Raw genomic sequence first — 18,049 nt, forward strand, 5'->3', positions numbered from 1 at the left:
ATATAGGAATACATACAAAATGAAGTGGGTATTGCATTCGAAAATGGTTATTTCTTTACAAAAACGGGAAAAAAAAAAGGAGTGCAAGAAAATATATAATATTCTAAGGGTATCATATAAAATAATAAGCAACTTTAATGTATCTACAACATAATAGTAATTACTATTCGGTTTAAGAAAAAAAAAATTGTTCTGTTCCAATTTTTTTGTTGTCTCCTATTGTTGATTCTATTCTTCCAAGGTATTCAAACCAAACAAGAATCCAAGTTCTCTTCTGCCCAATTTCGAAATAGACTTCATCTCATTTTCATTCAAAGCATCTCCTATCAATTCTTTCTTCCTCTCTTGAAGTTCCATAATACGACTTTCAACAGTATTTGTAATCAACACTCTGTGTACATGAACCTCTTTTTCTTGGCCAATACGATGTGCCCGGTCCATTGCCTGTTCTTCAACAAAGGGGTTCCAAAAAGGATCCATTATTATCACATGATTTGCACATGTCAATGTAAGCCCCACATTACCTGCACGTAGAGATAACAACAACACGTTGCAATTAGATTGGTAAAATTGTTTGATAACGTTATTTTTTGCCTCAACAGTCATTGACCCATCGTATCGTAAATGAAGAATCTTTAAATGGTCCAAAACAAGTTTCATCAAATCAAACAAAGTGGTGAATTGTGAGAAGATAATGATCTTTTCACTTGGATTGGCTTGCTGAATATTATTTATCAATTCAATAGCTTTTTCAATCTTAGCAGAAGCTTCAAAACCTTGATCGCGTTTGGTCAACTCCTTAATTATACTGATGTTTGAAATTTGCTTTTTGGCATAATACACCCGACAATGCCTCTCAACCTCCGCTACATCCATTTGCTGGATATAAAGTTTGTTAAAAATGGCATAATCAGCCACATTTGTATTCTTTACATGAGTTTTGCAATCCAAACATTCTGCAATTCGTGTACTCCCTCGCTGTTCATCTTCAGTCATGTTGTTTTCGAAAAATTCATTTACACAAGCTTGACAAATTATATGTCCACATTCAGTAAAAATGGCTAATCTCCCAGTAGAGTCAACCGCATCATAACAAACTGGACAAGTAAACTGGATGTTATCCAAAGACATCCGCTCTACAACTGACCGTCTCACCAGATCCGAAATTCCTGCAATCAATTTAAGCTGTTGTCGCCAATCCAGCTTGATTCCGCCTGCCCCCATTAATCCATCTTCAGCCTCTCTACCTTCACGTTCTTTCTTAATTTGTCCTATTTCCACAAGATACGAGTGGCAACATGCTTGCCTAAGACGTAACAACATGGTCAAAACACTACTCTTGTCACCATTATCAAGAACTTTTCTTGCAACTTTTTGAATACCCAGTTCAAGCGACGAGTAATAATCTTTTTCTTCTCCTTCAAGTTCAACAAAATCGGAAATGAGGTGCTTTTCAGGTAATTGCAAAATAGGTTGGCCATCGATCAACGAGTTCTTGTTTCTTCTCAACATTATTGAACTTAACAAGGCACGCAATTTTCGCATACTTCGACTCCTATCCACATCGTCATAGTTTTCATTTTTGGACTTGAGCGGGATAATAAGATCTGCACGGAATTTTTCTTCGATATAATACGGTCGGATCTTTAGGAACCTGACCACGGGGTACAACTCTTCAATACTATTTTGCATTGGAGTACCTGATAAGCAAAGACGATATTCACCTTTTAAATAAATCACCGCTTTCGAAGCAAGTGCAAACTTATTCTTGATATTTTGTGCTTCATCCAACACAATACGATAAAATTTAGAGTAAGATGCATAAAACGGTGATATGTAGCTAATCCCCCCTCCCTCTGCCCGGGGATAGAATTTTTTCCCTTTATCTTGATTATTCTGAAGTTCTTCAGCAAAATGTTTTTTCCACTCCGATGCAAGTGTTCCATACGACGTTAGTACTACATCATATTTTTTCATTGCACTAAAAGTCGACATTTCCTTCTTTTCATCGCCATGGAATATACCAACATTGAGATTGCTTTGGGGATGTAGTTTCGACTGAATCTCGGCCGCCCACTGGCGTAAAAGGGATACTGGTGCAATTATCAAGGTAGTTTTGCAACTTGGATTATCCGATTTACGACTAACAATCAATGCAAGTGTCTGGATTGTTTTTCCCAATCCCATATCATCTGCCAAAACACCACCTTTTGTCTTGGAGCTTTCCATACGTTGTAACCACGTCAAACCAATCCTTTGATGTTTCAACAACTTCACTGTCATCTCTCGTGGTGTAGGAGCCAATCCTTCTTCCAACGTATCCTCTGGTTTAATATTATCTAGCAAACTCTGCAAATCAAGGTCTGCTGGTGTACCTTGCATGTTGGAAGAAGATGCTTGTTGCGAGAAAGAATGGTGGTAGTCATCAGCAATCTGCGCCTCATACGGATTAAATGCAGCGTTCAAAGTGTGTCCCAACTGTCTGATCTTGTTGTTGATAAAGGACAACTCTGTTTGATATTTATGCAACTTTGCTTCAACAACAAATAGCGATTTTTGTAAATTATTGATATAATTGCGTGGACCTTCCATCTGGCGCTGCACTTTAGAAATTAATCCTCTGATCTGAGAGACCAAATCGTGCCGGCCCATGGCATTTGCCTGTGCAAGTTGTTGTTGTAGTTTCTGATTGTTTCGCGCTTGAGTATCATATTGAGCTTGATGTAGCTGCATCTGACTACTTATTTTGCCCTTAGACTCAATAAGGTCTTTAACCATGGTCAACTTGGACTCACTTCTTTTCTTTAATTCGTCTCTTTGGATCGATGTGAGGTCTTGGTCAGCATGTGGAACGGGGGCAGGGGCGTTGAACGCGCCTGGCATAGTAAAGTTGTCAAGAGATGGTAAATTTTGCGAGGTAGGGGAACTGTTGCTTGCATAATGACCAAACTCGTCACCAAACTTGGAAACCAAAGAGCTCCCTGCAGGTAGTTCGGTCAAGTCGCCATTAAATTTGCCAGCTTGGCTGTTCGAAACATCTGGATCAAAATGAGACTCGGGTCGAAAGCTTTGTGAATTAAATGATGGGGATTTGAATCTGATTCCTGAGACGTCTCGTTTATCCATAATTATAATATCGTCGTCGTCGTCATCAACATCGTCTTTGTCGTTACCCTCGTTACCACCTTTACCGTTGTTATTGGCTTCATCGCCCACGGGAATAACGATCGGTTCTCGATTTGAATTATGTCCATTTTGCACTTTTATTGATGTAGGAGTAATACCATAACTTACAATATTGTCATTATTACTGTCGCTCATCACCTCCATTTCCACGTCTTCATGCTCTTGTTCATTATCTTCGTCATTTTCGTCTGAACTTAGGTTGATCACTTCAGGGTATTGTGAACTTACACTCAAACTAGGTGGTGCAAGTTTTCGTCTTTTAAATTGATTCTCTTCAAAGAACAAACTCATACTTTGAGTTAAAATAATGAGAAACTCAAAAAAGAAAAATGAAAAATATGAAAAATATGAATTTATGAAAAGATCAAATCCCTTTATGGGATACAGTTTATTAAATCCTTGGGTGACGCGTGATCTTATCAACCTGTACTATAGGGAAGATGAAAATGTAAATGTAAATTTAAATTTAAAAAGGAAAGCACGAGCTTGATCTGGAAAAAAAAGCAGTAGTAGCTACCGTAACAGATCTGTGAACTTGTACTTTAATCAAGTATTTTTGTTGTCTGACTAATAATGAACTCTATTCCTGTGATACAGGCTTAATCGTATTAAGCAGTATTTATTAAGTAGTATTGAAGCGATTGTACCATAGATAATGCGCGCGAGCCTCAGTAAATTAAAAAAAAAATGCGCTTCGCAAAGAACAGGAAGAAAAAAAAATAAAATTAAAAAACAATTAGGATAAAAGAAAGTAAAAATGTTACAAAGTGAAAAGTTCAAGGGCTCTCTCATGCAAACCCGTACGTTCAAGAGGCACGAAGTTACCCGCCATTTTCTTATCAAAATTATTATCAACATTCCCAACCAACACTTTTTACAAAGTCTGCAACTTAAATGATTATACCAATAATATTAATAATGAACATAGTATTAAGTACGGGAAATGAGAAACAGACAATACAATACAATACAATACAAACTCAAAAAGATGTTGAGGGGGGAATAAAAAAAGTCACGTTTATTGCCAGAATAATGAATTAAACTAAAGCTTCAAGTTTATAAGTAGTCGCCATTTTCTTCCAAGATTTTGTCGAGACAAATTGTCAACTCGTGTTGTAATCGCTGGTGGTTTTCATCAAATGACAAACCTCTTTGGTAATCAGCTCTTGCTAACTCGTAATTACCCAAAAAGTAATTTGCAACTCCTCTTCTTAAGAAATTATCTGGACTGTTCATCTGCATGTTAAGCAACAAGTCCACATCGTTGTATGCTTTGAGATACTCTTTTGTTTTTAAATATGCGTCAGTTCTGCTCATCAAGAATAATGACAATTCCTGAATAGTACCCTGAAAACTTTCCAATTTTGGCCTTCTATTGATCATTTCAATCCCAACTGAAAATTGACGTGCGCTATCTTCGAATTTCCCCATCTTAAAAGACTGGACACCACTTTCATACAATTTTTTGATCATTTTCGACAAGTCCTTGTTGAAATTTTCAGCCGTGGGAACTGGGGGAACATCACTTCCTTGATTGATAATCTCTTGCGTAAGGGTGTTTAGTTGATCTAGTTCCAACTTCAATGCTGGTTCTCTGGCCTCTGCGTCTAACGAGAGCTTCTTTGTTTTTGCATCATATAGTATCGACTGCATTTTTATATTGACTCGGTAATTATTTGTACGTGTGATGTTTATTATTATAAGGTACCTCTTCTGTCTGTCTGTCTCTCTCTCTCTTCGGTTTATGTGTTTTCCTTTAATATAATTTAATTTTCCAGCTCTATGAATGGCGGGGGGGGGGGGGGGGGGGGGGGGGGAAATATATATATACGTTTCAAAGTGCAATTAAAGGCAAAAGTAATGCTACAACTTTGTTGATAGAATTTGAGGAATACGTGTAGACAACAATTTCCAAAAACAATCGGAGTGTTATTGAGTTTTCATGAAAGGAGAACAGAAAAAGAGTGAGGAAAAGCGAAAATGAAGAATCGTATTGTGCTACCAAATGTACAACTCAATAAAACAGAGATTTTATTCTCTCTTTTTTTTTTTGTAATGTAGAATGGCCAATATCACGATATTTGCACCCATGGGATCATAAGCATAAAAGCACATACATAACTTTTATTTTGCAGTCATTAATGGAGATGTTTATAATTCACTTGATAATACTAATTAAAACAAAATATAAAGAAGAAAAGTGAAAAAATATTTCATCCCTCACTCCACCCCCTCCCCTCTTTATTTTTTCTTCTCCAAGTTAAATTTTGAATGGTATATCAAATAATTGTTACCAATACCCACCAAATCGAAGAACAAAAATAAGGGAGAAAAAAAAAACCAGTGTGTGTATGTGTGTGTGTATGTGTGTCATTTCTTTTTCAAATCCTTTAATTTAAAATCAAGGTTTGCCCAAGTCAATGAGAATTACAACTTACCACTCAAAGCGAGCTTTCAGCTCCTTTACCTCTATAAAACAAGAGCCAAGTGAACATCCTATCAAATTCCAACTTGACAAGGAGTGCAAGTCTAATCAAGAACAAGTTGGCAAAACACTCGAAGAATATTCACAAAAGTCGCCTTTAGTTTTGATAACCAATGAGAAGGACAAAGAAGAGCAAGTCAATTGCTTCACTGCCTTCATTGACGAAAGCAACGAGTCCATCAATAAAGAAATAAAGGGAAGAAATCAGCACTCTATATTTGGCAAAGTCTGGCTCAAGTTCAAACCTAGAAAGAAAAGCAGTTCTCGTACTATTTCCACCTCTTTTATATCGACCGAGGAGGTAGATTTGCCCCACAAGTCCAAAACAGTGGCTGGGTTTCCATTTCATCAACACTCAGCACAAGTGCCAACACTGGCGCGGTCTCAAACGCCAATTATCGCATCAACAACGTCGTGGAGACGCAGAATCTTTCACAAGTACAATGCCATATCCGTGTTTAAGCCGTTTGCAACTACTTCTAACAATTGTGCGTTTGAGAAAGAACAAGATGTTTTGTCACAATCATCCATGTACATTGAATCTCCTCGGATGGATTTTGTTTCCCCACCTACTCCAAAACCAATGAGAAGTATTGATTCGGTACATGTAATTAATCGGAAAACCAGAAATGATCAAATTAAATGTGAAGGAGAACAATTGAGAGAGTCTGATGAGACAAGACGGATGCGAGAGACGAGTTTCTTGCCTATTGATCCTTTTGGTGATTTAGAGATCTGTAGTAGCTTACGTGCTCTCTACGAGAATAGCTTTTTCAAGTCTCATGCCAGGCAACCTATTGATTATGATAACTCACAAATTACCGACGAAACACTAAACGTGGCAGCATTAGCCAATGCTTTTTCCCTGTCGCCACACCCCCTCCCTGCTGCTGCTGCTGCTGCCATGACTTCTTGAATCCTAAAATATAAAGCTTTAAAAAGTTTAGAGTGGTAAGAACAAACAACAAACTATCAGTACTTGGAAATATATTCATATATACATATATATATATGTATATATAAAGATGTATATATGTGGGTATAAGACTGTATATTCATATGTGTGCATGTGTGAAAGTCTTGATCGATGCATTCTCAAGTGACAGATGTTGATTTTGTGCTTTAAAGCCACTTCTCTTTTACTTTTTTTTTTCTTTGTCTGTCTTGTCCTCGCTTTCTCGCACACGCTTTTCTTTTAGCGTTGACTCATATTATGCATTTAGAGTGAAAAATTCAATTTTCGAGATAGGCTCAATATACAAACATATACACTTCCAATACCACACCCTTCTTTTATTTTCTCTTATTTTCTTATCAGTAAACACCTCACCAACTGGCTCTTGTTCTCAAAAAAACTTATTGCTGGTGCTGTTTTATTATTTCAAAATAACTTTAGTTACAATGGTTGACTTCAAATCTATAATCCGCCCCAATATCTACTCTCTTGAACCCTATAGATGTGCTCGAGATGACTTCAAAGAAGGTATTCTTCTAGATGCTAATGAAAACACCCATGGCCCAGCTCTCTCCCAGCCGTCAGACTCAGAAAAACAACTACAATTGAACAGGTACCCTGACCCACACCAGGAAGAGCTTAAACAACAAATTATCGATTTCAGAAATTCACAGCCTAATGAGCACTCGAAACAAAACTTAAAAGTCTCAAACTTGTGTTTAGGTGTTGGCTCAGATGAAAGCATTGATATGTTACTTAGATGTTGTTGTGTTCCCGGCAAGGATAAATTGCTCATATGTCCACCAACATACGGAATGTACAGCATCTGTGCTACCGTTAATGACGTTGAAATTGTTAAGGTGCCATTGACAACACCCGATTTTCAAATTGATATTAATGCAATCGTTGAAAAAGTCACAGCTGATCCAACTATAAATTTATTATATCTCACGTCTCCAGGTAACCCCACGGCGCAATTGATCAACCCGGATGACATCATCAAGCTTCTTCAAGAAACGGATGAAAAGAACTGGAATGGGTTGATTGTTGTAGATGAAGCCTATATTGACTTTACTGCTCCCAAAGATAATGGCCACAGTCAGTCAATGTCTACATTGGTTAACCAGTACGCAAACCTTGTTGTGTTGCAAACATTGAGTAAGTCATTCGGCTTGGCCGGTATCAGACTAGGTATCACTTATTGCGATGAGCAATTGGCCAGAATCTTGAATGCAATGAAGTACCCATATAATATATCTTCCTTGACTTCGGATGTTGCAATCAGAGCAACATCGCCCAAGAAGGGCTTGCAAGTGATGCAAAATTACGTGAAATCCATTATAGAGCAAAGGGAATTTGTTCTCGAGAAAATCTTACAATTTGAATACGTTGGTAGAAACATTGGTGGATTGGATGCAAATTTCATCTTGGTTGAGATATTGGATAAGGACAAGAAGCCATCGAACGAAGTAGCTAACAAATTGTATAACACTTTGGCTGTAGACAATGCTGTTGTTGTTAGGTTTAGAGGTAAAGAGCTCAATTGTACTGGTGCTTTACGAGTTTCAATAGGAACCGAAGAAGAAAACAAAGTAATGCTTCAAAAATTTGAGCGAGTCTTGAACGAGATCAATAAATAGGTGTTATCTTTTTTTGGCAAAGATTTGATTGTGGAAAGAGGGAGACACTTTCTCCTCTCCATATCTACTGCATAATTTTTTGTTGTATTTGTTTTTTGCCATTTAATTTTCCTATTTCCGTCTCTTTCTTGTTTCAATATGGCTAATTTCTCTTGTTCAAATATGTAATATATTTGTTGATGACTTATATAGCCATACAAACATTATCTACATCATGAAGTACTTATCCAAATTAAACTTCTCTATGAAAAAAATAAAAAAATAAAAAAATAAAAAAAATAAAAAAAATAAAAAAAATCTAGTCGTGCGATCATTTCGAATTTCCACGCTAACAAAAATTTTCAAACTTAGCATGCTAAGAAAGGAAGCAGAAAAAAAAATAATTAATAAAAAAAAAGAAAGAACTTAAAAAACAGGTCAAGTGAAGTTTACTAGAAGTTTACTTGAAATATCCTAAAAGGTTACACGATAGGTTGATTTGAACTTGAGGGTCTTGAAACCATTACTTTGCCAATCTATATATTAGTGGTGACCTCGTATAAAAAATGGCGAAGCAAAATTTTGTTGGGCTAGTTGTTTCCCAGGGGAAGATGAACAAGACTGTTAAAGTCAGAGTTTTGGGAAAAGTTTATGATCGAAGGGTCGACAAGGAGATTGTTCGTCGTAAAGATTACCTCGTGCATGATCAAGGTAATATCTGTAAAGAAGGAGATGTGGTACGAATTGAAAGTATACCTAAGCTTTCAAAGCGTAAAGCGTTCGCCATTGCCGAGATCAAGGAAAACAGAGGTCAACAATTTGCAGAGTACGAAGATATTGCCAAACGAAGAATCCAAGAGGAAGACGAGGCCGAGGCACGCAAGTTCCTCGAGCTGAGAAAACAGTTTCTGAACTTGATCACACAATTAGAAGATTTGAAGAGGCTAGACGAATTAAACTTTCTGCTTCAGAACGAATTGGATTTGGAAAATGATGATAAGAAGCACGAGTCGTTAATAAATGAGGTGAAATCAATAAGAGAAAAGTACGGAATCAAATCATGGCCCACTACTGAGCCTGTGGTTGATTTGGAATTGAATAAACCAATTTGGGAAACTGAAACACAAAGGAGGACATATTTTATCAAACATATTTTGGACGAATTAATGAACAAAGAGATGTATAAAGAATTCAAGGAAAAGGTCTTGCAGAGCTATTTCAAAGATAAGCCAATAGAAGAGGTGAGCAAGGCAATCCAAAAAAATGTGTTAAGGAAATACGTTTTGGATGAGAAGAATGAGATTCCCGTGCAATTTCCTGCAAATTAAATCTTTGTAAATAAATAGGTGAATAGGAGCTACAAGAGGAAAGAAAAAATAAATAAACTGAAAAAAAAAATAATTGCATCAATAATAATGAGGAACTCGTTTTTTTTGTTCAAAGTCCATGCACCGATTCTGACTAAGATTGTTATAGAGTGTAGAGCCCTTGTAGTACACGATGAGTATGAGTTTCATTTTTGCTAGTTCTTTTGAGATGTCATTTTCAAATTTGGATAGTGAAGTTTTTAGTAATGACTTCTGTTTATTACTACCGTTATTCAAGTTCTAAAAAATGAATAGGGAAAAAAAGAAGAAAAACATCTTTCATGGTTTTTATTAATAACTGCTAGTAGATTTCGGTATTCTCTGAGGGTGTCTATATCTGAGCAAAAACATACAATCGCTGGTAAGATTTACAACACGTACTGGACTATTTTACAGGTACTATACATTCAATAACCTATGTCAATTAACATACGTGCAAACCATCAATGTCAATATCTCAGACTTATATATTCAAAAGCAAGGGCCAACATGCTGACTTGTGTTTCTTTTTCCCCCAACTCCATCTCTTTGTTTGAATGTCCCCCCATAAGTGACCCAGATTTTGTAAATGGCAGTCTCAAAATTCGTTCACAGCAAGCACTCAAAGAATTTAATAGTAGTATAAACAAATTGTTTATACATACTTTGAAACTGAATATAAAATCTCATTGTTGTGCAGCTGAATTCGAAATTTATTTTCCTGCAAATCCAAAGGTTTCAAAAAGTGTTTCCACTCGTCACGAGTCAAGTGTTCAATTTGTCTATCTTGATATTGCTCAGTAAAACCGCATCTTTTGCACGTTTTCACCTTGATTGCTGTTTTCTTTAATTGCAAAATTAGCTCGGGCACATGTGATATATATGCCATAAAAGTTTCAAAGTTATTTGTTGGTGGTTCCACCCACGAATCCACATCTCGGATATGTACATCATCGTGCTGTAAGTACGAAAATAAATCGAAATTCACAAGAACCAATGTCTTTAGTCGAGCATACCCTCCTTCTCCTGAGCATAGTAGTTTGAAAAATGGATTAAATTTTGTAAAATTAAACTCACCCCTTTCGTAGAAAAGGGTTGAGGACAAGTCTAGCACCAAAGTGTTGAGCTTGTGATTGTCAATTTTCACTAAATCGATTAGTGACAACTCACTAGAGTTGGTTATTCGCAGTAATTGTAAAGTTTGCACATCCTTGAATGCCCGACATGGAGATTTATTCCCTTTTTTAGAAGCATACGAACAAGATGTAAATGTAATCCTCTTGATCAAGATGGACAGGTATATCGGTGCATCTAGAATAAAATTGACTAGTTCCAACTCATCAATAACATCAAAGTACTCACACACTAAGGATAAGTGAGTATCCCGAAGCGGGATCGACCATCCTGTTTGCGATTTTAGTATCAACTTTGGAAGCCTCCTTTTCGTTTTTACAATTTTCCTCTTGAATATGTTTGAGCTTGAAGCTTTAAATTCCGTGGGGAATGCAAACTCTGGTGAAATCTCCAGAAACTGTAAGGTTTGCAATCCATAAGTACGTGTACACAAGGTGCCCAATGCTTTTATAAAGTCTGTGTAGGTAAGATCACTGGTCAAGCCTGATTCACTCTCTACGGCATAGCTGCCGGCAATGGTAATCTTGTGTTTTGATGACTTTTGTGATTGTGGGTTAACGAATGTGACATTTTGAACAAAATTGATCTTATTGCTCGGTTCGCTACTCAAATGCAGGTTTGCAAATCGGAAAAAAGATATAGGTGTTTTAAACTCAATTGATTTATACAAAAAGCATTTGTTGATAATGTTCAGAAACTTCACGCAGACCAGCGAGAGTATTATCAATGTTTGGGGGTCATTGGAAAAATATTGAAAGATCCGAAGCAATATCTCGGTGGGTAGTGAATACAAATGGGCTGTTGGGTATTCCGGAGCTCTCCTCTTGACAAAAGGTGTACCTCTTCTGCCTATCAATTGATACCTTTTCATAGTGAACACTCGATTGGATTCTCAGATGCTTATAGTTTGTAGTGAATAGTAAATTGATTATAGCGATTGATTTATTTCGAAAACCAAATAATAAAAAGAAAAAGAAAAAAATCAGAAGCTGGAAAAAAATCAAATTGAGAATGAGATTGGAGATACACGATGTGAAGGGAAGGACTAGTGAAAGGAAAGTGGGTAGCTTTGGAATGTAATGACTTATAAAGCAAGTGTGAATGACAAAGCGAGTCTTGTAATTGTGTTTCTTTATATATACAAAGTGATGAGTATTTAAATATATCTTTATATATGTGCGTATGTATGTATATGGTAACAATTATGGTTATGGTTATGGATGTGGATTTAGATGTGGATGTGGAGAACGAACGACAATATAATTTGAAATGCTCTCCCTTGCCCGATTGGGAAATGTCCGTTGTGGCGACGTTGTTGGGGATTCAATTTTTTTTTTTTTTTTGTCTTTAAGATATTGAAGTTTTGAAAAAATTACCTGTGATTATTAGGTTTCGAATTTTAAACAAGATTTTGGAAACTTTTGTAGAGCAACTCAAACTATTAGAAAGAAATAACAAATAAAGACTAAAGAAGAAGAAAAGTAACTGCAAAAGGTGCCACAGCTCTAAGCCTGAACGATTTGCCATTCGAGACAGAAGATTTTGAAAAAAAGGGGGGGAAATAAGCGGGATTTACAAATGTAATTACATTTACCTTATATACAACTACTCTCGTGTATAACATTTTTAATTAGCTATAAGCTTGTTACATTTTTTCATTCTTTTCCTTTTCTTTACTTTGTTTTATTTCTACATTGTAATCAGGCTCTCCTATATTTCGGCCGTAATTCTTCATACGCCATTCTTAATTGAACGAACCCCAAATGAATTTTCCCAACAAAATGGTCTGCAAGCCTTCGATCGTTATCCAATCTAGATAGATATGCTCCACACCCATCACAAACCTGTAATTTCTGCTGCGAAGTCTGGCCAACATTATCAATGATATTTCTTGCTCGTTTACTTGCCTCATCTCTTTCCTGGCATTTGGCATCTAGCTTTATAGATAGGTCGATGATCTTCAACGTTTGATCATTGTGTCCAAGATCTTTAACTAGCCTACTAGCATCGGCAATTTCGCTCCCAGAAACAGCCTTATCACCACCATTCTCACCATTTTCTTCACCCTTGTTACTGTCGTCCTCATTTTCGGCATTTTCCATGTACTTCCCTCGCGTGCTGAGTTTGATCAAATAGTTCAATTCCTGAATCATAAGCCCAATCTCAGCATCCAAATTATCCAAGTCCGCAGTAACTTTCGAAATTTTCTCTCTTTCCTCGGGAGTATGCTCCAATCTCTTTTGTGCCACTGAAATAGTTCGATCAAGGTCGCGGACATATGATTGGAGTACTTGGTAATATTCGTGTTCAATCTCTGGATAAGTTCGTCCAAGCTTTTTGGTTTTGTATTCATATTCCAATTTATATTTCGGCATGTGTAGATTGGGACAAGGTCCAAGATCCGATTTAGTTCCAACAAAAAGATCATGTGGACAGGTACCTACAATAAATGCTTTGCAGACCTCTGGAGCAGTCATTCCCGGATCGCGAGAATGTCGAGCGTAGGACAGCAGCAGTCCTTGTCTACCCATGAGCTTCTCAATATGTCTTCTCTGCTCTTCTGCCATGATGACAAAGTCTTGATGTATCTATATTCTGGTGGGTTATACTTGAGTATATACAGTTCTTGTAATATATATATATGAGAGTTTGTGCTCATGGGAGGAGAGTTTGGGCTTGTGATGCCTGAGTGTTTTGTGCGCGCAAGGAAGGAAAGATTCCAAAACTACCACTACGCACAAGTTCAGAACTAAAGTAAGTACAAATTTTTAAACACTCAATTTATGTATACACATTATGTTTATATAAACATATACAGATCCATGTTCGTTTCTTGTGGCTTTAATAGATACTGTTAGTTTTGATTCGAGACTTCATTTCTGGGTATTGTTACCAAAAAAAAAAAAAAACTCGTCAAAGGACTACCCCATTCACTCACAAACCTCAATGTATTTTAAAACTCTACTGTTTGCAATATAAACTTCTAAATACATTCTTCAATATAATTTTTACTAGATTAATCTTATAACCGCACCATCAAAACAAAACAGAAGAACTCTCCCCCCCCCCCACAACTAATCTTGTTTTTCAGACTTTTCTACATCTTCAGTCTGTTCCGAAACATTCTTCTTCACAATCTTTTCTTTGGAGATGTATCCCAAAGCACTCAATCTCTCTGGCAAAATTGGGTGCGAGTAATGGAACGAGGAGTATAACCAATCAGCGTTCATACCAGACAAGTTCTCATTTGACAATTTAATCAATGATCTACTCAATTCTTCAGAGTACCCACAGTCTTGTGCGTACTTGTCAGCATCGTATTCGTGTTTTCTTGAAAGCAAATTTTGTGCAAATGCCAAAATGCACTCCAATGGTTGCAATATATCACCAAACAACATAAAACTAATCAATATAGGTTGTTCTTTGTAGAAGCCAAAGGAGTTGTATAATGACTTGTTACGCACAAAAGCTCCAAAAAGACTAAAGATTATAAAGAAATGGATCTGTTGCATTGCAATCATCTTGGGGATGTGGTTCAATTTCCAGTGTCCAATCTCATGAGCCAAGACGGCAACTGTCTCCTCGGTGCTGTTGTGTTCAATCAAAGTGTCAAATAAAACAATCTGCTTACTCCATGGCAAACCGGTGAAATAAGCATTTGAATGCGATGAACGTTTGGAACCGTCAACAACTAATAACTTCTTTAATGGGAACTTTTGGGACTTGGCCAAATTCTCAATAGCGGTCTTTAACTCTCCATCTTCCAATGGTGTAAATTTGTTGAAAAGTGGCATTATCAAAGTGGGAACAATCGTCATGGCAATCAACATAATAACCAAAAAGAAACCCATCAAGTAGAAAATGAACGAGTCACCAAAGTATTCAATAATCTTTAAAAAACCTGCAATAACCGGGGACCCAAGCACGATGGAAAGCGCAATTCCTTTTAACTTGTCAGTAATCCAAATATTCAAGGTCTGCTTATTAAATCCGTATTTCTCCTCCAACACGAAATGACTATAATAGCTCAAGGGTAATTCGAAAATAGTGGACATGATTTGCGTAGTAAAGACAAAAATAATGGACTGTGTGATAACGCCACCCATGAATTTGGGCAACAAGAATGCGGCAGATTGCATAAGACCACCACTCCAGTTCCATATCTTGGGCAACAAGTCGTATTTGAAGACGGCTATATTTTGTAAGAGACCAACAGTTGATGCAAAGATGGAGAACTTGGCTTTAGAACGAGAGTATTTCTGCGACTTGTCAAACGTAGTCTGGTCAACTTCAGCCTTTATAGAGGCTGGAGGCGATTTGTTTTTGAGGACTTGGTACTGTCTGTATTGCAAATAGCTCTCAAACACATATTGACCCACGGTGAATCCAACAATAATTGCCTTCCAATTAATATTTGGATTGTCCAAAAAAGACAACGACTAGGGAAAGCAAAGTTAGTAATCGATTCATTGATTTCGGTCAATTCTTCAAGGAAAAGAAAGGAAATGAAAAGAAGAAAAATAGGCATTATATGTATACATACATCAATGACAAACTTCATTGTTGATACGTATATGTGTAGGAAAAAGAGTTCACATAGTTGGTGTGATTTATTCGAAAGACAAATTGGTGCGACCTCACACTGCGTGGTAGCAAATTTTGGGTTCATGAATTTCCCATCTCGCGTGCCCATTAACTATCGCCTTCCATACTAACCTTACCCACGACTATCTCAACGACTTGTCTCCCTCACTTCAAGCCCCCCAGAAATAAAAATAAAAATAAAAAATTAACAAATAAAAAATAAAAAATAAAAAATAAAACAAATTTTGGCAACAAAACCTGCTCCACAATCCACAGGTTCCTACCGTAATACTTTTAAAACATCCAAATTCATTAAAGAGCAACTTACTCACCAAAGATTGGAAAAAGCCAATTATTTTTTTTTTGAATACTTTTTTTTTTAGAGCTACTAAAAGTCTATACTTGAATATATTTAAATGTATATATATATTACTCTTTCATTCACATGTGATGCATTTATTTAGCTTCAGCAGCCATCTTGTCAGCCTTAGCGACAGCATCTTCGATACCACCAACCATATAGAAAGCGTTTTCTGGCAAGTGGTCGTACTTACCTTCCAAAACTTCCTTGAATGACTTGACGGTTTCGGACAATCTCACCAATTTACCGGAAATACCAGTGAAGACCTCGGCGACAGCGAATGGTTGTGACAAGAATCTTTGAATCTTACGAGCTCTCTCGACGGTCAATTTGTCAGCTTCTGACAATTCATCCATACCCAAGATAGCAATGATATCTTGCAAGGACTTGTAAGCTTGCAAGGTTTGTTGGACACCAGTGGCAACGTCATAGTGCTCTTGACCGACAACGGCAGCATCCAACAATCTTGACTTGGAGTCCAATGGATCGACAGCTGGGTAGATACCCAATTCTGAAATACCTCTAGACAACACAGTAGTGGCATCCAAGTGAGCAAAGGTGGTGGCTGGAGCAGGATCGGTCAAATCATCTGCTGGCACGTAAACGGCTTGGACAGAGGTAACTGAACCCTTCTTGGTAGTGGTAATACGTTCTTGCAAGAGACCCATATCGGTGGCCAAGGTTGGTTGGTAACCGACAGCGGATGGAATACGACCCAACAAAGCAGACACTTCTGAACCAGCTTGGGTGAATCTGAAAATGTTGTCAATGAACAACAAGACATCTTGACCTTCTTCATCTCTAAAGTATTCAGCAATGGTCAAACCAGTCAAAGCAACTCTAGCTCTAGCTCCTGGTGGTTCGTTCATTTGACCGAAAACCAAGGCGACCTTGGAGTCACCTTCCAAGTTGATGACACCGGTTTCCTTCATTTCACGGTACAAATCGTTACCTTCTCTGGTTCTTTCACCGACACCGGTAAAGACAGAGAAACCACCGTGTGCCTTGGCAATGTTGTTAATCAACTCTTGGATGAACACAGTCTTACCGACACCGGCACCACCGAACAAACCAATCTTACCACCTCTGGCGTATGGAGCCAACAAGTCGACAACCTTAATACCGGTTTCCAAAACTTCAGCAGCAGTGGATTGTTCAATGAATGAAGGTGGCTCAGCGTGAATTGGGTTTCTCTTCTTACATTCAATTGGACCTCTGTCATCAATTGGGTCACCAGTGACATTGATAATTCTACCCAAAGTACCTCTACCAACTGGGACAGAGATTGGAGCACCAGTGTCAGTGACTTCGGTACCTCTGACTAAACCTTCAGTACCATCCATAGCAATGGCTCTAACGGTGTTTTCACCCAAGTGTTGAGCAACTTCCAAGACCAAGTCTTGGTCACCATTCTTCAAGGTCAAAGCGTTCAAAATAGCTGGCAAGTCTTCATTTGGGAATTGGACATCGACAACGGCACCAATAACGGCTCTATATAATTTGAATTGTTAGTATATACATTCATGTATTTGGAAGCGGTGCACAAACTTTGGCTTGGATACTGGCGTCGAGTAAAGTTGGTGTGGTGGATCGATGTTGTGTTAAGTCTCAATGTGATATGTGAACTTATGTTGTGCTTGTACTGAATTGTGTTCTGATGTATGGTGCTCTATTGTATTGTGTTGTGTTGTGTTGTGTTGTGTTATATTATGTTGTGTTGTGCTCTAATGTGTCGACTGAAATTGATTGGACACACACGAGGAAAGGAAATTTTTCGGAAAGGTAGTGCGCCGCGGTACAAAAAATTTCTACCCGACGTTGAACTTTTCACTACAAACCCAAAAGCAGGCGACAGGAGAGCAACGACAAGATCAATCTATCCAATTGTTAAATATCTTTAATCGAGCTAACTGGTCTAGTGTAATCGTGTTGTTTGCCTCTCAATATCTCCGCGTTTTAATTGTTGGGTTGAATGTAAAATTGAACTTGATTCAACAACCAATCAGATTTTTCGAAAGCATTTTTTTTTATAAACTCCCACCAATGCTCGAAACTCAAAACACCTCCAATAGTGTTATCTTCTCAATTGCAGTCGACAGTCCGATGTATGTAGTAGCCTGGACCCGTTGCCATGTTTGTTGGCAACCTTTTGGTAAAATTGTAAATCATTTTTTTTAATGAACAAGAGGAAGAAAAAAAAACATACCTAACTTTACCGTGGGCGTGTTTAGCAGCAGCAGTGGCCAATGCTCTGGATGATCTAGCTGCATTCACTGCGGTACGTGAAGTAGCATTAAATAATCTTGGTAAAACCATCGTTGCGGTAACTTTGGTCAATTATTTCAAAGAGAAGTTAATGCTGTTGAAATCTTGATGAGG

At 37.4% G+C, this 18,049-nt stretch overlaps 9 protein-coding genes across 9 annotated transcripts; 3 read left to right on the forward strand and 6 right to left on the reverse strand. All coding sequences in view use genetic code 12, as the record gives it.

Moving 5' to 3' along the window:
• Positions 1-228: 228 nt before the first annotated feature.
• PVL30_004015 (uncharacterized protein) lies at positions 229-3,477 on the reverse strand (the record flags this gene model as incomplete). Its single annotated transcript, XM_001524270.2, has 1 exon — positions 229-3,477. One exon carries the CDS (start codon positions 3,475-3,477, stop codon positions 229-231), a length of 3,249 nt encoding a protein of 1,082 aa, XP_001524320.2.
• A 765-nt stretch (positions 3,478-4,242) lies between these two features.
• PVL30_004016 (uncharacterized protein) lies at positions 4,243-4,839 on the reverse strand (the record flags this gene model as incomplete). The annotated part of the gene is made up of 1 exon (XM_001524271.1): positions 4,243-4,839. One exon carries the CDS (start codon positions 4,837-4,839, stop codon positions 4,243-4,245), a length of 597 nt encoding a protein of 198 aa, XP_001524321.1.
• Positions 4,840-5,606: 767 nt separating this feature from the next.
• PVL30_004017 (uncharacterized protein) lies at positions 5,607-6,587 on the forward strand (the record flags this gene model as incomplete). Its single annotated transcript, XM_001524272.2, has 1 exon — positions 5,607-6,587. The coding sequence occupies one exon, from the start codon at positions 5,607-5,609 to the stop codon at positions 6,585-6,587; it is 981 nt and encodes a 326-aa protein (XP_001524322.2).
• A 485-nt stretch (positions 6,588-7,072) lies between these two features.
• Positions 7,073-8,266, forward strand: HIS5 (histidinol-phosphate transaminase; the record flags this gene model as incomplete). The annotated part of the gene is made up of 1 exon (XM_001524273.2): positions 7,073-8,266. The coding sequence occupies one exon, from the start codon at positions 7,073-7,075 to the stop codon at positions 8,264-8,266; it is 1,194 nt and encodes a 397-aa protein (XP_001524323.2).
• A 545-nt stretch (positions 8,267-8,811) lies between these two features.
• Positions 8,812-9,573, forward strand: PVL30_004019 (uncharacterized protein; the record flags this gene model as incomplete). Its single annotated transcript, XM_001524274.1, has 1 exon — positions 8,812-9,573. The coding sequence occupies one exon, from the start codon at positions 8,812-8,814 to the stop codon at positions 9,571-9,573; it is 762 nt and encodes a 253-aa protein (XP_001524324.2).
• A 673-nt stretch (positions 9,574-10,246) lies between these two features.
• Positions 10,247-11,596, reverse strand: PVL30_004020 (uncharacterized protein; the record flags this gene model as incomplete). Its single annotated transcript, XM_001524275.2, has 1 exon — positions 10,247-11,596. One exon carries the CDS (start codon positions 11,594-11,596, stop codon positions 10,247-10,249), a length of 1,350 nt encoding a protein of 449 aa, XP_001524325.2.
• Positions 11,597-12,425: 829 nt separating this feature from the next.
• Positions 12,426-13,292, reverse strand: LUC7 (splicing factor; the record flags this gene model as incomplete). The annotated part of the gene is made up of 1 exon (XM_001524276.1): positions 12,426-13,292. One exon carries the CDS (start codon positions 13,290-13,292, stop codon positions 12,426-12,428), a length of 867 nt encoding a protein of 288 aa, XP_001524326.2.
• Positions 13,293-13,799: 507 nt separating this feature from the next.
• Positions 13,800-15,286, reverse strand: STE24 (zinc metalloprotease; the record flags this gene model as incomplete). The annotated part of the gene is made up of 2 exons (XM_001524277.2): positions 13,800-15,164; positions 15,269-15,286. 2 exons carry the CDS (start codon positions 15,284-15,286, stop codon positions 13,800-13,802), a joined length of 1,383 nt encoding a protein of 460 aa, XP_001524327.2.
• A 479-nt stretch (positions 15,287-15,765) lies between these two features.
• Positions 15,766-17,986, reverse strand: ATP2 (atp2, beta subunit of the F1 sector of mitochondrial F1F0 ATP synthase; the record flags this gene model as incomplete). The annotated part of the gene is made up of 2 exons (XM_001524278.2): positions 15,766-17,161; positions 17,877-17,986. 2 exons carry the CDS (start codon positions 17,984-17,986, stop codon positions 15,766-15,768), a joined length of 1,506 nt encoding a protein of 501 aa, XP_001524328.2.
• Positions 17,987-18,049: the final 63 nt, after the last annotated feature.

The sequence above is a fragment of the Lodderomyces elongisporus genome, chromosome 5, assembly GCF_030384665.1.
Source record: "Lodderomyces elongisporus chromosome 5, complete sequence".
In the NCBI taxonomy this organism is placed as follows: Eukaryota; Fungi; Ascomycota; class Pichiomycetes; order Serinales; family Debaryomycetaceae; genus Lodderomyces; species Lodderomyces elongisporus.